This window comes from Lutra lutra, chromosome 14, assembly GCF_902655055.1.
Source record: "Lutra lutra chromosome 14, mLutLut1.2, whole genome shotgun sequence".
Classification (NCBI taxonomy): domain Eukaryota; kingdom Metazoa; phylum Chordata; class Mammalia; order Carnivora; family Mustelidae; genus Lutra; species Lutra lutra.
In genome coordinates this window covers 63,185,513-63,203,432 of record NC_062291.1, presented here as the reverse complement: position 1 = coordinate 63,203,432, position 17,920 = coordinate 63,185,513, and the positions used below count along the sequence as shown (strand labels likewise).

Below are 17,920 nucleotides of genomic sequence, written 5' to 3'. Positions count from 1 at the left end.
AATCTCAGAGCTGGGCTACTACGGTAACCCCTTAACTGGTCTCCAGGCAACTACACACCTCTTCCATCTATTCTCTATGCTATCTACGCATCACCCGTCCCAGTGAGAACACTTCAAGGGCTTCCCATTGGTTCTAGAATTAAAAACTAATTTTAACATGGTCCAGTCTCCACCCACCTCTCCTGCCCCAACCCAAACCACTCTCCCTTGCTCTCTCTGCTCTAGCCACACTAGCCTTCTCTCTGTTCCACATAGTGCTCCTTCTGCCTGAACTCCCTTCCTTCTTTACCCAGTACACACTCAGCCTTCAGATCTCAGTTCAAGCATCCCTTCCTCAGGAAGTCCTCCAGGCTCTCTGGACTAAGTCAAAATCCTCTTATTTGAGAAAGAAAAAAAAAAAAAAATCCCGTTATAAACTCTCATGACCCCTTGTGCCTTGACTTCTTAGCACTTAGCAAAGTTGTAATTTTACATCTGCTTGTACACCACTTAATTCCCATCAGAGTAGATCCAGGCTTCCCTTACCTTCACAGGTTCATCTTGAGCCACCTGCTCATTCAGCTTTTTGGTGTAGGCATCACAGATTTCAGTCACTTGCACAAAGCCCCGGAGTCCATTGGGGAGACTAATCACCAGTTCCAGTTCATTTACTTCCTTCACACAACCCAAAATCCGCATCCCCTCACACAGGGACTAGAAGAGGAAAAGTGAAATGTGCACAAGAGGGAAAAGAACAATGACTGATGTTAGCGGGGGATACTAGGGGGGCCTGGCTTCTAGTCCCAACAAACAAATCACTTCTCCAGACTGAATTTGAATCTTTTCCTTAGGAACCATTTAGCTTCTCTTTTTCTTTTTTACAACACATACCCAAGTTATAATCTAAAAATGTAAAGAACATTAAAAGACCACTTCACTTCTCCAAAGGAATTCCCATAGCTATGAAATCAAAGAGTAGAAGTAGAAAGGTTTAAAAGTTATCGCCAGTTCTAACCTATGAATCTACTGAAACACATTTCATGAAGACACAAGCACAATGAGGGACTCAACAGCTAAAAAGAAAAATGACACATGACCACAGGCATTGGATAATACTCGAAGGTGATAATGCTCAATTCTGAGCATGAACTGCAATAATCTTTACGCGTGCGTGCGCACGCACACACACACACACACACGTGTGTATATATACAAAAGGAATGGAAGAAACGAGAAAGGGAAAAGCATATAAAATATAAGCAACCCAGGTAGTTTGTTTAGAACAAAACCAAACTGTAACAAACCTCAATATTAAGGATTTCAAACTTCTCTCTTATAGACTTGCTGCTTTCTCTCTTTTCGGTTTTCAACTTTTTTGTTTTTGCTGGCCCTTTCTGGCTCTTTTTCCTTTTGGTGGATTCCTCTTCAGTAGAAATCTACGGAGGGGGAACAAAAGATCCAAAAGAATGAAGAGAAACAATCCTGGGCTTCCCCTTCAACTTCAGGTCACCTGTCACTTTGCTTTGTTACTCCTCCACTGCACCACACCCCCAGTGTTCCTGTAATTTCTGCTCCAATCCCATCTCTCCCATTCTGTCACCAATGCTCCCTTTGCCCAAGGTGGGTGCCATCTTCATATTCTCAAAAGCCCCTTTGCTCCCATGTTCTTCCTCCCTTGAGTGGGATGGACACTGGGGTCCCCACTATGAGAAGCAATTAGGAACAGTGTGTAAAAATGGAAGGTAGAGATATCGAGACCCGAGTTAAACTCCTAACTCCACCATAACAAGCTGTGTGGTTTCAGTTAAAATATGTAACCTCTCTCAGCCTATTCCTCAACATGGAATGATGTTCTCTACTCCAGTATAGTTGGGAAGATTACATAAAATACAATCAAATGTTAGTTCCCTTCCCTCTAGCATTTGGAGCCTACTCTAGGTAAAGATGAATTTCAATGCAAATTCTGACCATTATATGTGGCAAGGATCCCATTTAAAAATCAATCACCAACTGCTTTCTCCCCATCCTTTATTTTTAATTAACTGAAGTACAGTTAACACACAATGTTACATTAGTTTCAGGCGTACAGCATAGTGATTTGACAACTCCACACATTATGTTATGCTCACCATGTGTAGCTACCACCTGTCACCGTATGATACCATTACACCACCACTGACTGTGTTGTACCTTTCATGACTTATTCCACAACTTTTCTCTCCAATCTTAAATGACATGGCACAAATATCCTAAGAACAAGGAACAACAGCACTGTAAACCCAAGTACTAAATGCCATGCTTTAAAAAACAGCCTCATGGTGGTATGGACTCTCTTACAAGTTCAACTTCCAAAAGTAGACTTCAAAAGAAACAAATATGGAAAATACCACATTCTCAAACAAGGTTTGTTCTTCACAAGAATAAATGCTCTGTGAGTCTTATCAAACAAGCATACCACTTACATCAAATAAGTTGTCTTGTTCAACTGACTTCTGCAAAGCTTTCTCTGATTTGTGGGTCTTTCTTGTACCCCCTCGGGGGAAGCTTTCTTCCATGGCTGCTGTGTTTCAGTGTGTTTCAGTCTCCTAAAAACAATGCGAAGAGTATCAGTATGCTGTAACCTTGGTGCCATTTCCTAAAGGTTGTGATCAGTGAGCAAGGGATAGAGCCTTCTAGCACCAATGTACTAGACAACATTCAGGACTAAGAAATAGATGGTTTGATGCTAGGCCCCAGGTAACCCATAATTCTTCTTTCCAAAGATCTCTGCTTCAAAACCACAAGTCCATACATTTTCCTCCATGAAAAGAAGTTATAGATCCAATTTAGTAAATATGATAGAGTAACTATAGTTAAGTCAGAGATACACAAATGATTATATAAGTCCCTATCTTCAAAGAACATGCATGATTTTGGACCGCCCAGGTAGTTCAGTCGGTTAAGCATCTGATTCTTCCTCCTGGCTTAGGTCTTGACCTCAGGGTCATTAGTTCAAGCCCCATGTTGGGTTCCACGCTGGACGAGTAGCCTACTTAAAAAAATTTTTTAATAAAAAAAAAAAAAAAAAGGGACATGCAAAATTTTAAGAAAAATGAAACAATTATGCAAATAAAACACTAATTGGGGGGCCTTCCTGGCTAAGTCAGAAAAGCATGCAGCGCTTGATCTCAGGGTCATTAAGTTCGAGCCCTACATACGGTGTAGACATTACTAAAATAATAATAATAATAAACGTTTAAAAAATAAATAAAATACAAATGAAACTATAAACAAAGAAAGAGGAAGTGATGAGGTTTCAGTAAAGAGGGCAAGCTTCCTAAAAAAAGATGTGTTTGAGCTGTTAAAAGATGAAAAAGATTTTGACAGGTGGAAAAGGAAAAGCAGAAGGAATGTGAGGAAAAGCACAGAAACAAAGCAAAATATTTCAGTAATCACCAGCAATTTCTCAAAATATTGTTCAAGAAGTTGCTGTTTTGGGGCACCTGGGTGGCTCAGTGGGTTAAGCCGCTGCCTTCGGCTCAGGTCATGATCTCAGGGTCCTGGGATCAAGTCCCGCATCAGGCTCTCTGCTCAGCAGGGAGCCTGCTTCCCTCTCTCTCTCTCTCTCTGCCTGCCTCTCCGTCTACTTGTGATCTCTCTCTGTCAAATAAATAAATAAAATCTTTAAAAAAAAAAAAGAAGAAGTTGCTGTTTTCTTTCTTTGAAAAACTGTTTAGGCCACAGGGAGAATAAAGCATAATAATCAGAGTTAAATTGTAGAATACAAGGCAGCTGTTTTGTGAAAGATATTGAACTAGATATGAATAGTTTCATGTTTACTTTGAAAAGTCAGAGCCTTAACTCGAGGAAGAAGAATAACAATCAAGAAAAATATACTGCAGGCTATATATTGGACAGGTAGGGAGAACTAAAGGAAAGTAAATAGAGTATAAGTCAATTGCGCTACAGCAGAGAAACCATGCCAATGAGAACTAGGTCTAAGAATGGAAGAGAGCAGAGATTGGTTCTGAGAGACCCTGGGAATAAGGATCTACAAAGCGCTGAGACTGTATTAGAAGTGACCAGTGGAAGCCTTGGATTTGGTATCAGGAATAGGTGGGTGCATGCTTCATAGAAATAGGAAAGAGTCCAGAAGTCTAGTTTGCGGGGAATGTGACCCTTAATGTTATTTCAGACAATGGGAAACTGAAGCTTCAAAGAGGCAAAGAAGGAAGATAAGCAACTTCCCAGGGACAGAGTCTGATGTTACAGGGGCCAGCTTCTGAGCTGCTCTTGGGTGGGTGAACCACTCACCACGCAGCACTGTTACGTGCACAGCAAAGACCCAAAGGACCTAGCCTGGGACAGACCTGGAAGCCACAAGGTTTCCTCCCTTCTCGCCTTTGTCCTCACTCACCAGTCCCGCGACGCCAGCACCTCTCTACTTCAGAACCCGTACGGCTGGAAGTCACACACGCGGAGACCGGTATACCAGGAGACCAACGACGCTATACCGGAAGCGTGGGCGGGCCCAACACCCTATTTCCGTTACCAAGAAGAGTCCTACTGGCCGGGCGGAGGAGAGTTAGAAACAGGAAGCGGAAAGGAGGGACTTCAAGCCATAGCCAATCGACGCTGAAGGCTGAATCGCTCTGGCAGTCCAACGCGTGCGGGGGAGGAGGCATCTTCCGGCCGGCTGCGGGGTAGCTGCGTACGTTGAAGGACACAACCCGCGGAATTGGTGTCTTCTGCAAGGTGGGTGTGTAGACGAGAACCCTGGCTCAGGCCTCGTGCCTCCGCTTTGCGGGGCTGGCATAAAAATCCGACCATTCCTCGTCGAGGAACACAGCTAGGTCTTCGTTGTGGGGTGCGAGGACAGTGGAGAATGGAAAAGGAATTAGAGATAACGAGAGCCGAGGCGCGAGGGGTTGTACTGGGCTGGGAAGCCTTGGGGCGAGGTGGATAGGAGGTCCCGGAGGCTCCCCTGGTTCCCGAAGGCCCTTAGATCGTATATCACAGTAGAGAAAAAAAAGAGGCCTGCCGCAAAGGGAGTCCCCCCAAGGTCACCCAGCAACGTAATATTGAATGGAACTCGGGCTTCTGGCCAGATTAACCTCTTTTCCTCTGTTTGCCCATTGCAGTTTATTTCCCCTGTGCTGTGCTTAGGGAGCCGGCCAGCAAGGCCTGCTTTAGCGGCACTGCAGCCTTTGTCAAAGGGAGTGTGTGTGGCCCAGCCCCTGCGGGTCGCCAAGCCCGCAGTAAGAGGTTTAGATTTCAGTCTGTGTCGACCAGCCGGAAGGCCTTTCCCAAGAGATAGCCAGAACAGAGAGCTGTATACTCCTTGAAGTGCAAGAGGCTGCTTCTGGTACCCGAGTAGCTCTCGACGGGGCCACCTTTTACCTCGTGATCTCACCGTTCCAGGTAGATATTCAGTCAGACGGGAAAATAGCAGTTTCAAGAAACAAAGTAGCGAGGACAGTTGGTCACTTTGGGCCTTTTCTGAAATTCCCGTTTCACAGGTGAAGAAAGACGTGGAAGGCTTCATTAATGTTTAATAGCAGTGGGCCGGTTAATTAGAAACAAGAGGTTGCTGGGGGGCGGGGGTAGGAGGGTTCGGGTAGGGTGGCTGGGTGATGGACATTGGGGAGGGTATGTGCTATGGTGAGTGCTGTGAAATGTGTAAGCCTGACGATTCACAGGCCTGTACCCCTGGGGCAAATAATACATTATATGTTAATTTTTTAAAAAGAAGAAGAAGAAAGAAACAGGAAGACCCCATGCTTAGACTTCTCTACAGGCCATCTTTTAACAGTTAGTGCAATTATTGGTCTTAAGTAATTTTTCCCTTGTTGTGTCTATACGATTAGAAAGGGAAGAAGGTTTCAGTTTGAGTTATTCCACAGAGGGTGCTCTAGCTACAAGGGTTCCTGGTCTTTCCAAAAGTAACTGTGCAGTTTGCTGAAGGGTGCAGACCCCAGTGCTTGTAGGCTTTTGTCCCATTGTTTATTTCACCAGCAACATTTTACTCCCCACTCCTGCCTCCATCTCACCTTCACAAGAGTCTTCAAGACCCAGACTAAATTCCAGTTCCTATACCATGCCCTTCCCAGCAGTCAGATTTAGTCCTCTGTGGAATATCACAGGCTTCCTCCCATACTGTGTAGAGAGAAGTTTAAAGCACTTTAATATTGTTTCATTTGGACACTACCATTCTCCTAAACATTTTTGTTACACACAAGGTGGTGGGGTTATCAGTTAATAATTTGACCAAGCTCCTGTTTTTATGTAGGGTTTCTCCTTGAAACCCACTTGATACCCTAAGAATCCAAAAGTGTGTCATGAAAATGAATTGGGGGGGTATTCCTTTAGTAAGTCTAGTAAAATAAAACTGTTACTATAAAAGCTATATTATGAAGATTTATTTTAATGCAAATTTTCCTGCTTGGGCTGAAAGGCCAAGGTCCCTGAGGAGGCCCAAGGAAGCTTGGATTTCCTTCATTCTTCCAAGAACCTTCTTGAAACTGTTTAGAATTAAGGTCATTTGTCCAGATTTTCATTGCCAATTCTGTGCACGTGAATGCCTCTGAAGGCCTTTGAATGGTAAATAGGGGGAGTGCCAGTTTCCATAGCAACGACTTCCTCACAGATCTCTCCCTCTTCCATTTCATCAAGAGCCAGCTGAGTCACGGCCACTGCCTACCAATCTCGACCGGACCTCGACCGGCTCGTCTATGTTGCCAATCGACTCGGCGTGGCGTCGGTCGTGGTAGATAGGCGGTCATACATACGAATTGTCAAGTGTTGTTTTGGTGACCTTTGAATGTGCCTTTGCTATTTTTTATTATGACAAATAATATGCCTGTGTAAAATATAGGTACTTATAAATATAACTCCCAAAAGTTTGCTGCATATTTTTCCAGAGTTTTTCTATATAATTACTAACAAATATTTGGTTTTCTATTACTGCAGTGTCTTTTAAACTTCAGCTTACATCAGAAATGCCTATTAAAACAGATTACTGGGCCCCAGAGTTTTTGATTGCATAGGCCTGAGGTTGGGCCTGAGAATTTGCATTTTCAACAAGTGTCAAGTGATGTCGTTGCTGCTGGTCTAGGAACCAGACTCTGAGAACCATTTATGTGCTCTGTAATATAATGTCCAAAAATAGATTTTTTTTTTTTTTACTGTTTTAAGATTACAAAGGGACATCTTTCTGTTTCAGTACATAAGGATCTGTGCACATTGTATTTCCTCAAATGGAAATCATCATTGTCTCAGTCTCCTGTATGTAGATGGACTTTTAGTTTTTCCAGTTTCTTATTTTATGAACAGTATTTCAGTCACTATTCTTGAACCATATAACATGTCTCCCTTTGTGATTTCTCTGTAAGGGTAAATTCCTAGAGAACAAATGAACCAGCTACATGAAAGGGTATACTAATTTTATAATTGGACGGGTATTGCAAAATTGTACTTTTTTTAGGAAAAGTTGTACCAGTTTATACTCAGGCAACAGAGGAGATGCTTATTTTTCCCAGTCTGATAGTTAAATATTGGCCTCACTTTACTTTCTTTGATCACTTTTATGTTTTCCCTTCTAGTTTTTGTCCTTTATATTTCCCCTTTCCTAAGATAATTAGAATTTTGGCCAATGTTTTCTTCCAGGATTCTTTGGTTTTACTATTTATATTTAGGTCTTTTATCTATTTTGCTATGAGGAAAAGGTATTCCACCTTTCTTGCTACCACCAATAGCTAGTGTGTGTCCTGGGGGCGGGGGTTAGGAGCTAACGGTACTGCAGCCTAGATGATGGGTATGTGCTCTTTATAACTAGTTGACAGACTTTGATAATTTTGGTAGGAATTAATTTAGGTAGCATTTTAGTAGACTCTCCATCTTAAAGAACTTGAACCAGCATGCTCTTATTCCTTAAACTGTGGAAGTGATCTTCCAGTTCTTACACTCTGATGTGCATCCCTTTTGTTAAAATAATGCTAGTTTTTTAAATATGGGAGTATATATCAATTCCATTTAGTAAATGATACTTTCTCTTCCTTCCCATGGAGGTCCTAAATTATTTCATAAGAAAAATTATGAAAGGAGTTGCAAGTGGAGCTGTTTAGCTAGTGGTTACCCTTCTTAGAAACTTTGAAATGTATTACAAGCTCCAACTTTCAACTACTCTTAAAACTGATTGACTCCATACACAGTGTAACATGCTGTAGCAGAGCAAGCAAGATTGGGTTAAAGGAGAGGGGGCCTTAGAGAAAACTGTGTTCTCTTCCTGTGCTAAGTGATTTGATGTATGTTTTGGAATGTTATACAATAGCAACTAAGGTAAAGTCTTCCTTCTGAAAGTTTTTTATCAGCAAGCCTCTTTCAACCATCTTTGCTACTTCTGTGTTGGGCAAAGCATTAAAAAAAAAAAACTCATAATTCTTCTGTGCAATGACTTTTCAGGTTTTTAAACTTTAAAAACAAACAAACAAAAGGGTGCCTCGCTGGCTTAGTTGGTGGAGCATGTAACTCTTGATCTCTGGGTTGTGAGTTTAAGCCCCATGCTGGGTGTAGAGATAACTTAAAAAAATAAAATCTTTGAAACAAAAACAAAACTTAATTTTCTTTTAAATTGTATCCAAACCAATTTATTGTTTTGTTTTGTTTTTTAAAGATTGAAATCATGGCAGGTCCAGAAGCTGATGCCCAATTCCATTTCACTGGTATCAAAAAATATTTCAACTCTTATACTCTCACAGGTAGAATGAATGTAAGTATTGGTGATACCTTTAAGCAGTTATGTTTTAGAATAATGTAAGTGGCAAAAGCTCTTGTTTACTTTCTCCTTTGTTTTTTAGTGTGTACTGGCCACATATGGAGGGATTGCTTTGATGATCTTATACTTCAAGTTAAGGTCTAAAAAAACACCAGCTGTGAAAGCAACATAAACAGTAAGGAATTGATATATAAGTTTATAACAGCCATTTTGTTGTTAGGGCTTTTCCCCTCACTATGGAAGTAAATTGTCATTGTGCAAAGTTACATACAGGAGGAAAATACTGTTCATATCCCATTACCCTGACAATTTTTGTTAACATTTTGGTTTGGCTCTTTTTAATATTTTTTCTTTGGTTTCCAGTGGCTATGAGTCATGTCTGTAATACTGTCTTATAACAAATATTTTCTCTATTTGAATGCATGAGTATTTATGGATATATGATTTATATCTGTTTCCTATTGAGATTTTTTTAAAATACAGATAACATTGCATTGAACACTTTTGAGTATGATGTGTTGTCTGTATGATAGTTTTAGGCTTAACTGCTTTCCCCAAGGGTTAATGGGGCACCCAGCTTTGTTAGAGGGTCTCTTTTGCCCTAGCCAGCGCTGAATAATCAGTTTCTGATCTTTGTTCATTTGATGAGTGAAAATATCTATTTGATGAAGTTACACATTTTTTTCCATTTGTTTACCATTTGTATTTTTCTTAACATTCCCTTTATGTTTTTTTCATTTAACAATTGAGTCTTTCTCTTTAGGAAGACCTTATTTCTCTTACATAAGCCCTTTATGTAATAATTATTAACCAACCTTGTAAGTACATTGCAAATATATCTTATTTTTTTGCTAGTTTCAGATTTTTATTCACAATTTTATATTTTCATTTAATTCCCATAGATTTCATTTTCTTCTTGTGGTACACCATAATCTCCATTTGCCCATGTTTGAGTGAATAAATACTTGTTTTGGAAGTAGATGATGTGCAGAAAACCCAAAACCCAGATCTTAATCTACTATAGCTCTCCACAGAAAATTTTTCCTCTGCTATTGAAAGCTTTTCCAATCTCAAAACTGTTGAGTACATACCCCATCATGCAGTGGTCCATGACTTATTCCTGACAAATAGGTAGTCTTTGCCCACTTTTCCGTATTAGGTACCTTCCAACTTTGGGGAGAGTGGTGTATCCCCATTATAAAAATGGATAAATTTTATCTGATACGTTTACTACTGTTTAAAATGTACTTTGTTGGGGCGCCTGGGTGGCTCAGTGGGTTAAGCCGCTGCCTTCGGCTCAGGTCATGATCTCAGGGTCCTGGGATCGAGCCCCGCATCGGGCTCTCTCCTCGGCGGGAAGCCTGCTTCTCCCTCTCTCTCTCTGCCTGCCTCTCTGCCTGCTTGTGCTCTCTCTCTGTCAAATAAATAAATTTAAAAAAAAAAAAAATCTTTAAAATGTACTTTGTATACTAGACTTTTGCAGTAGCATACATTCAGGGTCATGCTGAAGTCAGCTCTTTTGTTAAAGGTAAACCATTAGGTTAAACTGTATTAAGCTGTGACATTTTGGGGTGGTTACTGACTCTGAGAATCTGATGAATTTGCATTCAATTTCAGGGGGTTCAGGGATAGTCCTATACTGGTAATGTCTTATACTGAATGTCTTAAAAGTAGAGTTGAACACAATTGTGTCTAATTTATTTTTACTTTTTTTATAGGATTTTAACTTGTACCTCATCTGTTAAGTTCCCATGCCTGGAGAAGCTTTTGTTAGCTCATCATGTGATATTCAATTTGTACAATAAATTATGAACCTGGAAAAGCTGGTTGTCTTTATTTACAATATATCAAAAATATAAAAACTGTACAAAATGCAACGAAGGCAAAAAACTGGCAGTGACTTGGTCTAAATCTTTTAGTTTCCAAAGCAAGGCTCAGTACTGGAGGTAAGCAACTGAAATGTCTGTCTGACTTCAAGTGTACTAGGTTTTATGTAGTTGTTTTAGCTGAAGTAGAACATGGAAGCTAAATTTCTTCACCTGGTTTATAGAGTTTTTGGGTGCACTCAGAGTCCAACAGGTATAAATTCAGATGTCAGTGGATGGTTGTACTTCATCTAGTTCTTAGAAAGAAATTGTAGTTCACCCTACCCAATAACATACATTCCACTAATCATGGGGCAAGCAAAAATGTTAGTGGATCATTTAACATAGTACTTGAGTGCCATACAGTAACTACATTTTTACAGCAGAAACATACATGCTCATAGAATTCTTCAGCTAAAATTCAAGATGGTATTACATTACTCAGTTTGAATCTTGAAGCAGGATGAATTACTGAAGTCAATTGATTTTTTTCCTAAACATAATAAATTAAAATAGCATTTGAACAGAAAATGCATAGTTTCCACACAATCCAAAGCACCATAAATGTCCCCTCCACGAACATAATACCTCTTATTCAACTAACGGAAATTAGTTAAATGTGGTTGCTATAGAAATGTGGAACTGTCCTGTTCAGATTTTCCAAGCAGCATCCTTCCAGATCCATATAGACAAAACATTCTTTGTAGCTTAAATATTAATCACTGAGGTATTTGCTTTTAGTCTCCCTTTTTCAAACAGTAGCTTCCGAAAGGTCTTTAATACCGATGATTTATTGCGGACTATAAGCTCCTGCAGCTAGAACCAAGTTTCTTCGAGTAAAATGGAGGTGTACAACTGGTGTTGATTTGGTCATATATGTTCCCAACAATAACTCCTGTGAATTCTCAGGTAAATTTATATGCCCAGTGGCTGTAGTAAAGTCATCGGTCTCTAAATCTTCAAATGCTTTGACAGCATCCCACAACCGGACTGTATTATCCATTGAACCTAACAGGAAGTCAAAGAAAACCATTTAGTAGCATCTACCATATTTAGAGTCTGACATATAATTCATATATTTACTGTATGTTTATGGTGAAAAATATCTAAACTTGATTAATAAACTCTTCCTTCTAAAGGACCATTTCAATCAGTTTAACCTGAGAAGTCAACACACATATCAGGGGATACTCTGGAATCATGGCTAAGAGAAGCAAAACGTAACACGGTCAACCTAAGTGTTTCATTTCAACATACCATTTACCCTTTAACACAAAGCCATTTCTAGTCATTTACCTGATGCCAAAATTTCACCATCTCTACTAAACCTAAGTGAACAGACTGTATCAGTGTGGCCTTTTAATTCTCCAACCATCAAACCATGTCCAATATCCCAAAGGAGTACTCTGCCATCTGTGGCTCCTGTAGCCAGGAATCTCCCATTGGGAGAAAATGTCAAGGAATGAATTGGTCCCTAGAAAAGAAGTCCAGGGAAAGAATCAACAGTGGGTTAAAAATATCTCAAAATAAGAGAAAGAGTTTTAAAGCTTAGTGGAATTGAATAGTTTCTTTAAAATGTGTTACTAGTTAATTTTTGAAATATTTTTATCTCAAAAACAACCTTGTACACCATAATAATGAAGGTATAAAATACCTTGTGTCCAGTGAATATTCTTACACAGTTTCCATTCAGGACATCCCAGAGCCGCACAGTTCTGTCTGCAGAGCCCGTAGCAACATAATTAGAATTTGGATGGAATCTGGTACAATTCACATCAGCAAGATGGCCAGCAAATATCCTTAAAGGCTGATAGTGGTCTGTAGCCCAGAGCCTTTTTAAAAAAAGTGCATTGAAAGAAAATTTTAAAAAAAGTAATAGTTAACTGCCAAAACTCTGAAATAAATACAGAAACACCCATGTGAGATATTAGCTCCAAATAGGTCCCCCTCATTGGCTCCATGAGGGGAAAAAAAAAATGGAATGAGATGAAATAACATTCTTAAGGAAAACTAAGTTGATCTAGTACAAAATTTTTTTAAACTCTAGTTCTCTGTATGTACCCACCTTTCCTACCCTAATTCCTAGTCTAACCCATAGAAAAGTGTTTTTTGCTAGTTTTGGCCACCATAAAATTAGTTTCTAACCTGAGTTACCTCATCCTGAACTTTCAAGATCACAGGAAAACACCAGCAGTGCTCATAGTGGTAGTGAAAATCTAGCTGGTGGGAGATTGAGGGGGGAAAAAGGAGGACTCTTGATATGGACATAAATGCAGACATCGTAATACTCCCCAAATTCATTTTCAAATAAGGAGCTATAAATGCACAATCTCAAAATTTGATCCCAAATAACTGAAGTGAAAATAAGTTTGGCTGGAGCTTGTAATTCCCTTAAAAAGAAACCATTCTGCCATTCATAAGATCACAGTGTTCTTACCGAGCTACTCGATCGTGGCCCCCTGACACAAAATAATATCCATATGGAGAAAACTGTGTGTCCCATACTGGGTAGTTGTGTCCTTTATATCCCACCAAGCAAGTAAATGTTTGAAGACTCCACAATCTAACAGTTCCATCCTCTGAAGAGGAAAGCAAATAGTTCCTGAGAGAAGAGAATGTGATATATTTGATTCCCAGAATCAAATCGTTACCTGTCCAGATTCTCTGTAAATTTGAGTATGATAAGTACAGCTAACCTGATATGCTACATCTTTTACTTTATACATGGAATTCACAGTAGATAACAAAAGTTGAAAGTAATAACAAAACTAATGTTAGCTCTAATACTCTACATCTACTGAGCACATACTAAGTGAGGTTAGATCTTAAGATTTTATCTATTTATGAGACACACAGAGAGAGGGATCACACAAGTAGGCTCCCCACTGAGCAAGGAGCCAGATCCCAGGACCCTGGGATTATGATCTGAGCTGAAGGCAGACACTCAACCCAAATGAGCCACCCAGGTGCCCCAAGGTTAGATTATTTTTAAAAGTATAATGGAAAAACCACACTTCTTATAAAAAATTGTACCAAAGGGTACCAACAGAAAGTCGGTCAAAAAGGTTAATCAAGAAAAGCTAAGAAATGTGATATAAGATGTCACTTAAAACTCAACAATTTTTTACTTTAAAATGGAGATGCTCGGGGCGCCTGGGTGGCTCAGTGGGTTAAAGCCTCTGCCTTCGGCTCAGGTCATAATCCCGGGGTCCTGGAATCAAGCCCCACATCGGGCTCTCTGCTCAGCGGAGAGCCTGCTTCCTCCTCTCTCTCTCTCTCTCTGCCTGCCTGCCTACTTGTGATCTCTGTCAAATAAATAAATAAAATCTTTAAAAAGATGAAAAAATTTAAAAAAATAAAAAAAATAAAATGGAGATGCTCTTTTCCTCTCTTGACTTGTATAAGCATTTAATAGGAAATGTCTTTTTGACAAAAAAAAAAACCACAAAAAACACTATAGACATTTAAGTAGTAGTAATTTAGCTTTTTCAGAGATAAACACAAAAGCTGAATCACTGAAACTGTTATGGTTTTCACTGAAATTAGAGATTTTCCTCAAGTAAAAATGTATCATCTGGCTAAACCCTATCAAGATTTCATAAAGATGAAAATGTTGATGGATTGAAAGTTATTATCTAATTAAGATACAAATGGTTATTATAAATATAAAATTCCCTCCCATTTTCACAGAATGTTAGAGATCATAAAAAATAAGCAAATACCTATTTGTGGGTTTCAAATTCCCTTTTCAGTATCCTCTTAGTTCTTTTGATTACACAAAATCTTTAATTGACAGCTAACATGCCTTTAATATCAGGAATCTGTTCTCAATTTGGAGATGATGGAATACAGCAGTAGCCACAAACCCAAGGCAGGAACCCAAAGAAGCAATTCAGCCCCTCTCAGGGTTATACAAAAACTGAAGCTAATTTTTAAAACCAATAAACCCTGAGGCTGTGCATCTTTGATCCTATAAATCTGGGTATATATTAAGTTGCTATCTTGTACACCAGTACCCCAAGATGAATTAGCAAATGGCAAGATTCTAAAAGATAATGCAGAAGAGGCAGCCATGAGATTTCTCTAACAGAATTTTTCCCAAAATGTTTCCAGTAGTTAACTTATATATTATCTCAATATAATACAGCAGTATTTAATTTTTCATTGTTTGTATGTTACCTATCCGGACTGAAGCTGGCTCCATAGACAGGCCCGCTATGACCATACAAAATCTTCAACTCACTTGCTGTTTTCTCATCCATTATTCTTTCTAAGACATCATCTGATTCTTTGTCTATGAGGCTAAGATCTAAAACGGTCCAAAAATATTGATATTTTAAAATATATTCATTTTTTTAAAAAGTGCATTCATTAGAATATTTCAAGGCAATCACATCATGGTTCAGAAGAACTAACATTTGAACAGTCCTCCTACATACCACCCACAGTGTTAATGCCTTTAACCATCCCAGTGTACAGAAGAGGAAACTCAGGTTCAGGACAGTTAACAATTTGCTGGAGTGCACATAGCTGCTCAGTGTTGGAACTATGATTAAAACTCAAAGTAACCTAATATATTTATCATACACAAATGGAAACTATGGAAGTATTAAAAGTTTTTGAAAATGTATTACCTTGTTTAAATAATACATTTAGCAAGAAACTCTTTAAAAATACTAAAACTAATTCTTTTTAAGCCATTTTTAGAGCTAAAACAGAAAGTACTCTCCCATTATTTAAAGGCATTTTTAAAATTCACAGGCAAACAGTCATAAAATTAGATTTTAAACTCATGGAGTTTTCTAGCCCAACCCCCTCATTCTACAGATGAGAAAACTGAGGCCCCACAAAGTTAAACCAGTTTAACACCCCAGTCTCCTGACTGCCACTCCAATGCACTTTTTGATTGGGAATGTTAGCATTTTGAGCTAAAGTAAAATCAAATGAAATTCTGTCGCGATCACAATCTCTTATGTGTACTCCATGGAATCCAGATTGGTGTAAACTAAGGGCGAGTTCACATCCTCACCAGTCATCTCAGTTACCTGCTGCTTGTTTAACACTACGAAGCTTTTTGGGTGTCACAGACCACACTCTAACAGTTGAATCTGCAAAACCTCCAGCAATCAAACTAGAATCATCAGTGACATCCACTGCAGTGAGGCCCTGCCAATTAAAAAAATAAAAACTTTATACTACACAATATGGTCTCGGGAAAAAAATTACATCTTAGAAACAATATAATGATAACTCCTTCTCTCATAGAAAAGATTTCATTCTCCCATGAAACACGGCTGGAAAGTATTTACTTTGAGAACATGTCACCATTCACCCCTTTTGTCCTCCAAATTTAAAGCACATGATAGGAAGAAAATGTTAATCATTTTTGTACTTTAATAAATATATCCTCAGCAGCTTATTACAATCTATAAAGACATATAGAATCCTTAATAAAAAGTATTAAGTTTATATAAGCCAAGTTCAATAGAGCTAAACTACAGTTTCCTCCTCCTCAAAAGCTAACAGAATTCTGATCAGTAAAACGAGGGACAAACATAAGCAACATTCTGGCACCTGCAAGTTGCTAAAGGTCTTTTCAACATTGCCTTCTAACTATTCCAAGCAATGTCCAATTATCCTTTCTTAACTTCTGTCTTCAAGCTATATTTACACCAAGAGTTTAAAAAAGAAAACTCCGTCTTAGTTAACACATCTAAGTTTCTTTTAGTGGTAAGTCACCATATTACACGACTCTCCAGCCAGAAATTGCACAATTATCTTACTAACCTGGTAAGCATTGAGGAATGTATAGAAACAAATGGAGGGTAAACAGTCTGGCCCAAGGCGTACTCGTTTGGTGGTTTCTTTCATATTCATTATCTTATCCAACTTATCTGAGTCTTTCAACTCTGGAAGAGGGATTCTGTGAAAGAAAAACGGACTGAAAATCACTCTATTAAGAAACTGAATTCTCTGTAATAACAGTTCATCTTAAACCTCCACACATGTTCCTGAAGTTTTCCCCTCACCTGTTTTGAGGTGGAGCATTGGGATCTTGTTTTTTGCTTTTGGATCCAATGCTATCTTTTTTAGGCTTCTTCTTTTTAGGTTTTCCTTCTTCATTTTCTCCTTCTTCATCTTCATCATCTAAAGGCACCTCAATTTCTGGCTCTTTTAATAAACCAAAAAATACCTACAAGTCAAAAGAGCCAACATTTTCAAAATTAATATTTCATTCATTAATACATCATTTTCATATCTTGATAGGATGAATCATAATTACAATAATTTATACCCTGAAACAGATTCTATACTTATCTACCCAATAGCCAATCTCCCCATCCTCCTTACTAACAGAACCCTGATTTTGTTGGAGCAGCAATATGCTCAGTTAAATTATTTCTGTTCCCAGACTCCCCTGCAGGTAGGAATAGCCATATAAAGTCATTCTGGCCAGCAGATGTACACACAAATATACTGGGTAGGGTTTTAGGGAAAAAATACTGTTTTCCTCATAAGATTTAGCAGGGATATGTCTTCTGTCCTCCCCCTTCTGCCTTCCTGGAATGCAGGTGCAATGCTGGAGCTACAACAGCCATCTGTGAGCACAAAGAAGAAAGCCACATTCTAAAGATGATGGAGGAGAAACTAGAAGGAGCCCTTGTGCCAGAGCAAGAGGGCTTTCTTTTGCAATTCATTATATGTATGCAAAATCCCTTGTTTCAGTCACTGTAGTCAGGGCTCTGTTAAATGCAACCATTCCCAAATTCTCACTAATTTACACATCATCCTTAAAACATGAAACTTAGCATACAGGGTTCTGTTATTCCCAAACTAGCTATAAGAAAAATGTGTATATTATGTAGATGCAAATGCTACAGTTTTTCATAATCTGCATTATATAGTTCTTAGGTTTATTCCCATACCTTTGATTTGTTTGCCTCTCGTTTAGCCTCTCCTGCCAAACTTCCCACCATCGCATCTATCTGTTGCTTACTACGCGGCATCCCATCAAAGATGTCAATGTAGAGGTGCTCCTGAACTATGTTCCATATCTGATTGTTCTGTTTCTCCTGAAGATGCCTCTTCAAGAGTTGGTACGAGTCACGGGAAATACGCAGAACAAATTTACTTGTTCGAAAATCCAACATGGTCTCATTCCCTTTCATGTGTTCCTTTTTGGTAAGACTAGATAATACTCGTAGGTCATCCTGGTAATAACATTCCTGATCTCCATGGAACCTGTTTCAGTGATTTTAAAAAGTCATTTTTCAATGTAATCATTAAGGGATCTGCTCTCCCCCATATATTTATAAACATCCCA

The 17,920-nt window shown here is 38.9% G+C and overlaps 3 protein-coding genes across 5 annotated transcripts in view; 1 reads left to right on the top strand and 2 right to left on the bottom strand.

The window, feature by feature from the left end:
* Positions 1 to 4,524, bottom strand: part of PDCD11 (programmed cell death 11) — a 42,338-nt gene extending 37,814 nt beyond the window's left edge. For both annotated transcript variants that reach the window (XM_047701336.1, XM_047701337.1), the window contains exons 1-4: positions 4,376 to 4,524; positions 2,442 to 2,564; positions 1,284 to 1,415; positions 526 to 693 (exon numbers count right to left, since the gene is read on the bottom strand). In XM_047701336.1, coding sequence (XP_047557292.1) covers positions 526 to 693; positions 1,284 to 1,415; positions 2,442 to 2,534 — 393 coding nt within the window. In that variant the 5' untranslated portion in view covers positions 2,535 to 2,564; positions 4,376 to 4,524. The remainder of the gene's footprint in view (positions 1 to 525; positions 694 to 1,283; positions 1,416 to 2,441; positions 2,565 to 4,375) is intronic.
* Positions 4,525 to 4,561: 37 nt separating this feature from the next.
* On the top strand, positions 4,562 to 10,553 carry ATP5MK (ATP synthase membrane subunit k). Its single transcript, XM_047701344.1, has 4 exons — positions 4,562 to 4,713; positions 8,630 to 8,725; positions 8,814 to 8,906; positions 10,450 to 10,553. Exons 2-3 carry the CDS (start codon positions 8,639 to 8,641, stop codon positions 8,901 to 8,903), a joined length of 177 nt encoding a protein of 58 aa, XP_047557300.1. The 5' UTR covers positions 4,562 to 4,713; positions 8,630 to 8,638; the 3' UTR covers positions 8,904 to 8,906; positions 10,450 to 10,553.
* Positions 10,551 to 17,920, bottom strand: part of TAF5 (TATA-box binding protein associated factor 5) — a 14,129-nt gene continuing 6,759 nt past the window's right edge. Inside the window, exons 3-11 of one of the 2 annotated variants that reach the window (XM_047701338.1) lie at positions 17,523 to 17,838; positions 16,626 to 16,789; positions 16,384 to 16,537; positions 15,642 to 15,762; positions 14,776 to 14,905; positions 13,034 to 13,198; positions 12,251 to 12,428; positions 11,893 to 12,070; positions 10,551 to 11,604 (exon numbers count right to left, since the gene is read on the bottom strand). In XM_047701338.1, coding sequence (XP_047557294.1) covers positions 11,387 to 11,604; positions 11,893 to 12,070; positions 12,251 to 12,428; positions 13,034 to 13,198; positions 14,776 to 14,905; positions 15,642 to 15,762; positions 16,384 to 16,537; positions 16,626 to 16,789; positions 17,523 to 17,838 — 1,624 coding nt within the window. In that variant the 3' untranslated portion in view covers positions 10,551 to 11,386. The remainder of the gene's footprint in view (positions 11,605 to 11,892; positions 12,071 to 12,250; positions 12,429 to 13,033; positions 13,199 to 14,775; positions 14,906 to 15,641; positions 15,763 to 16,383; positions 16,538 to 16,625; positions 16,790 to 17,522; positions 17,839 to 17,920) is intronic. The other variant, XM_047701339.1, reaches the window with a different exon arrangement.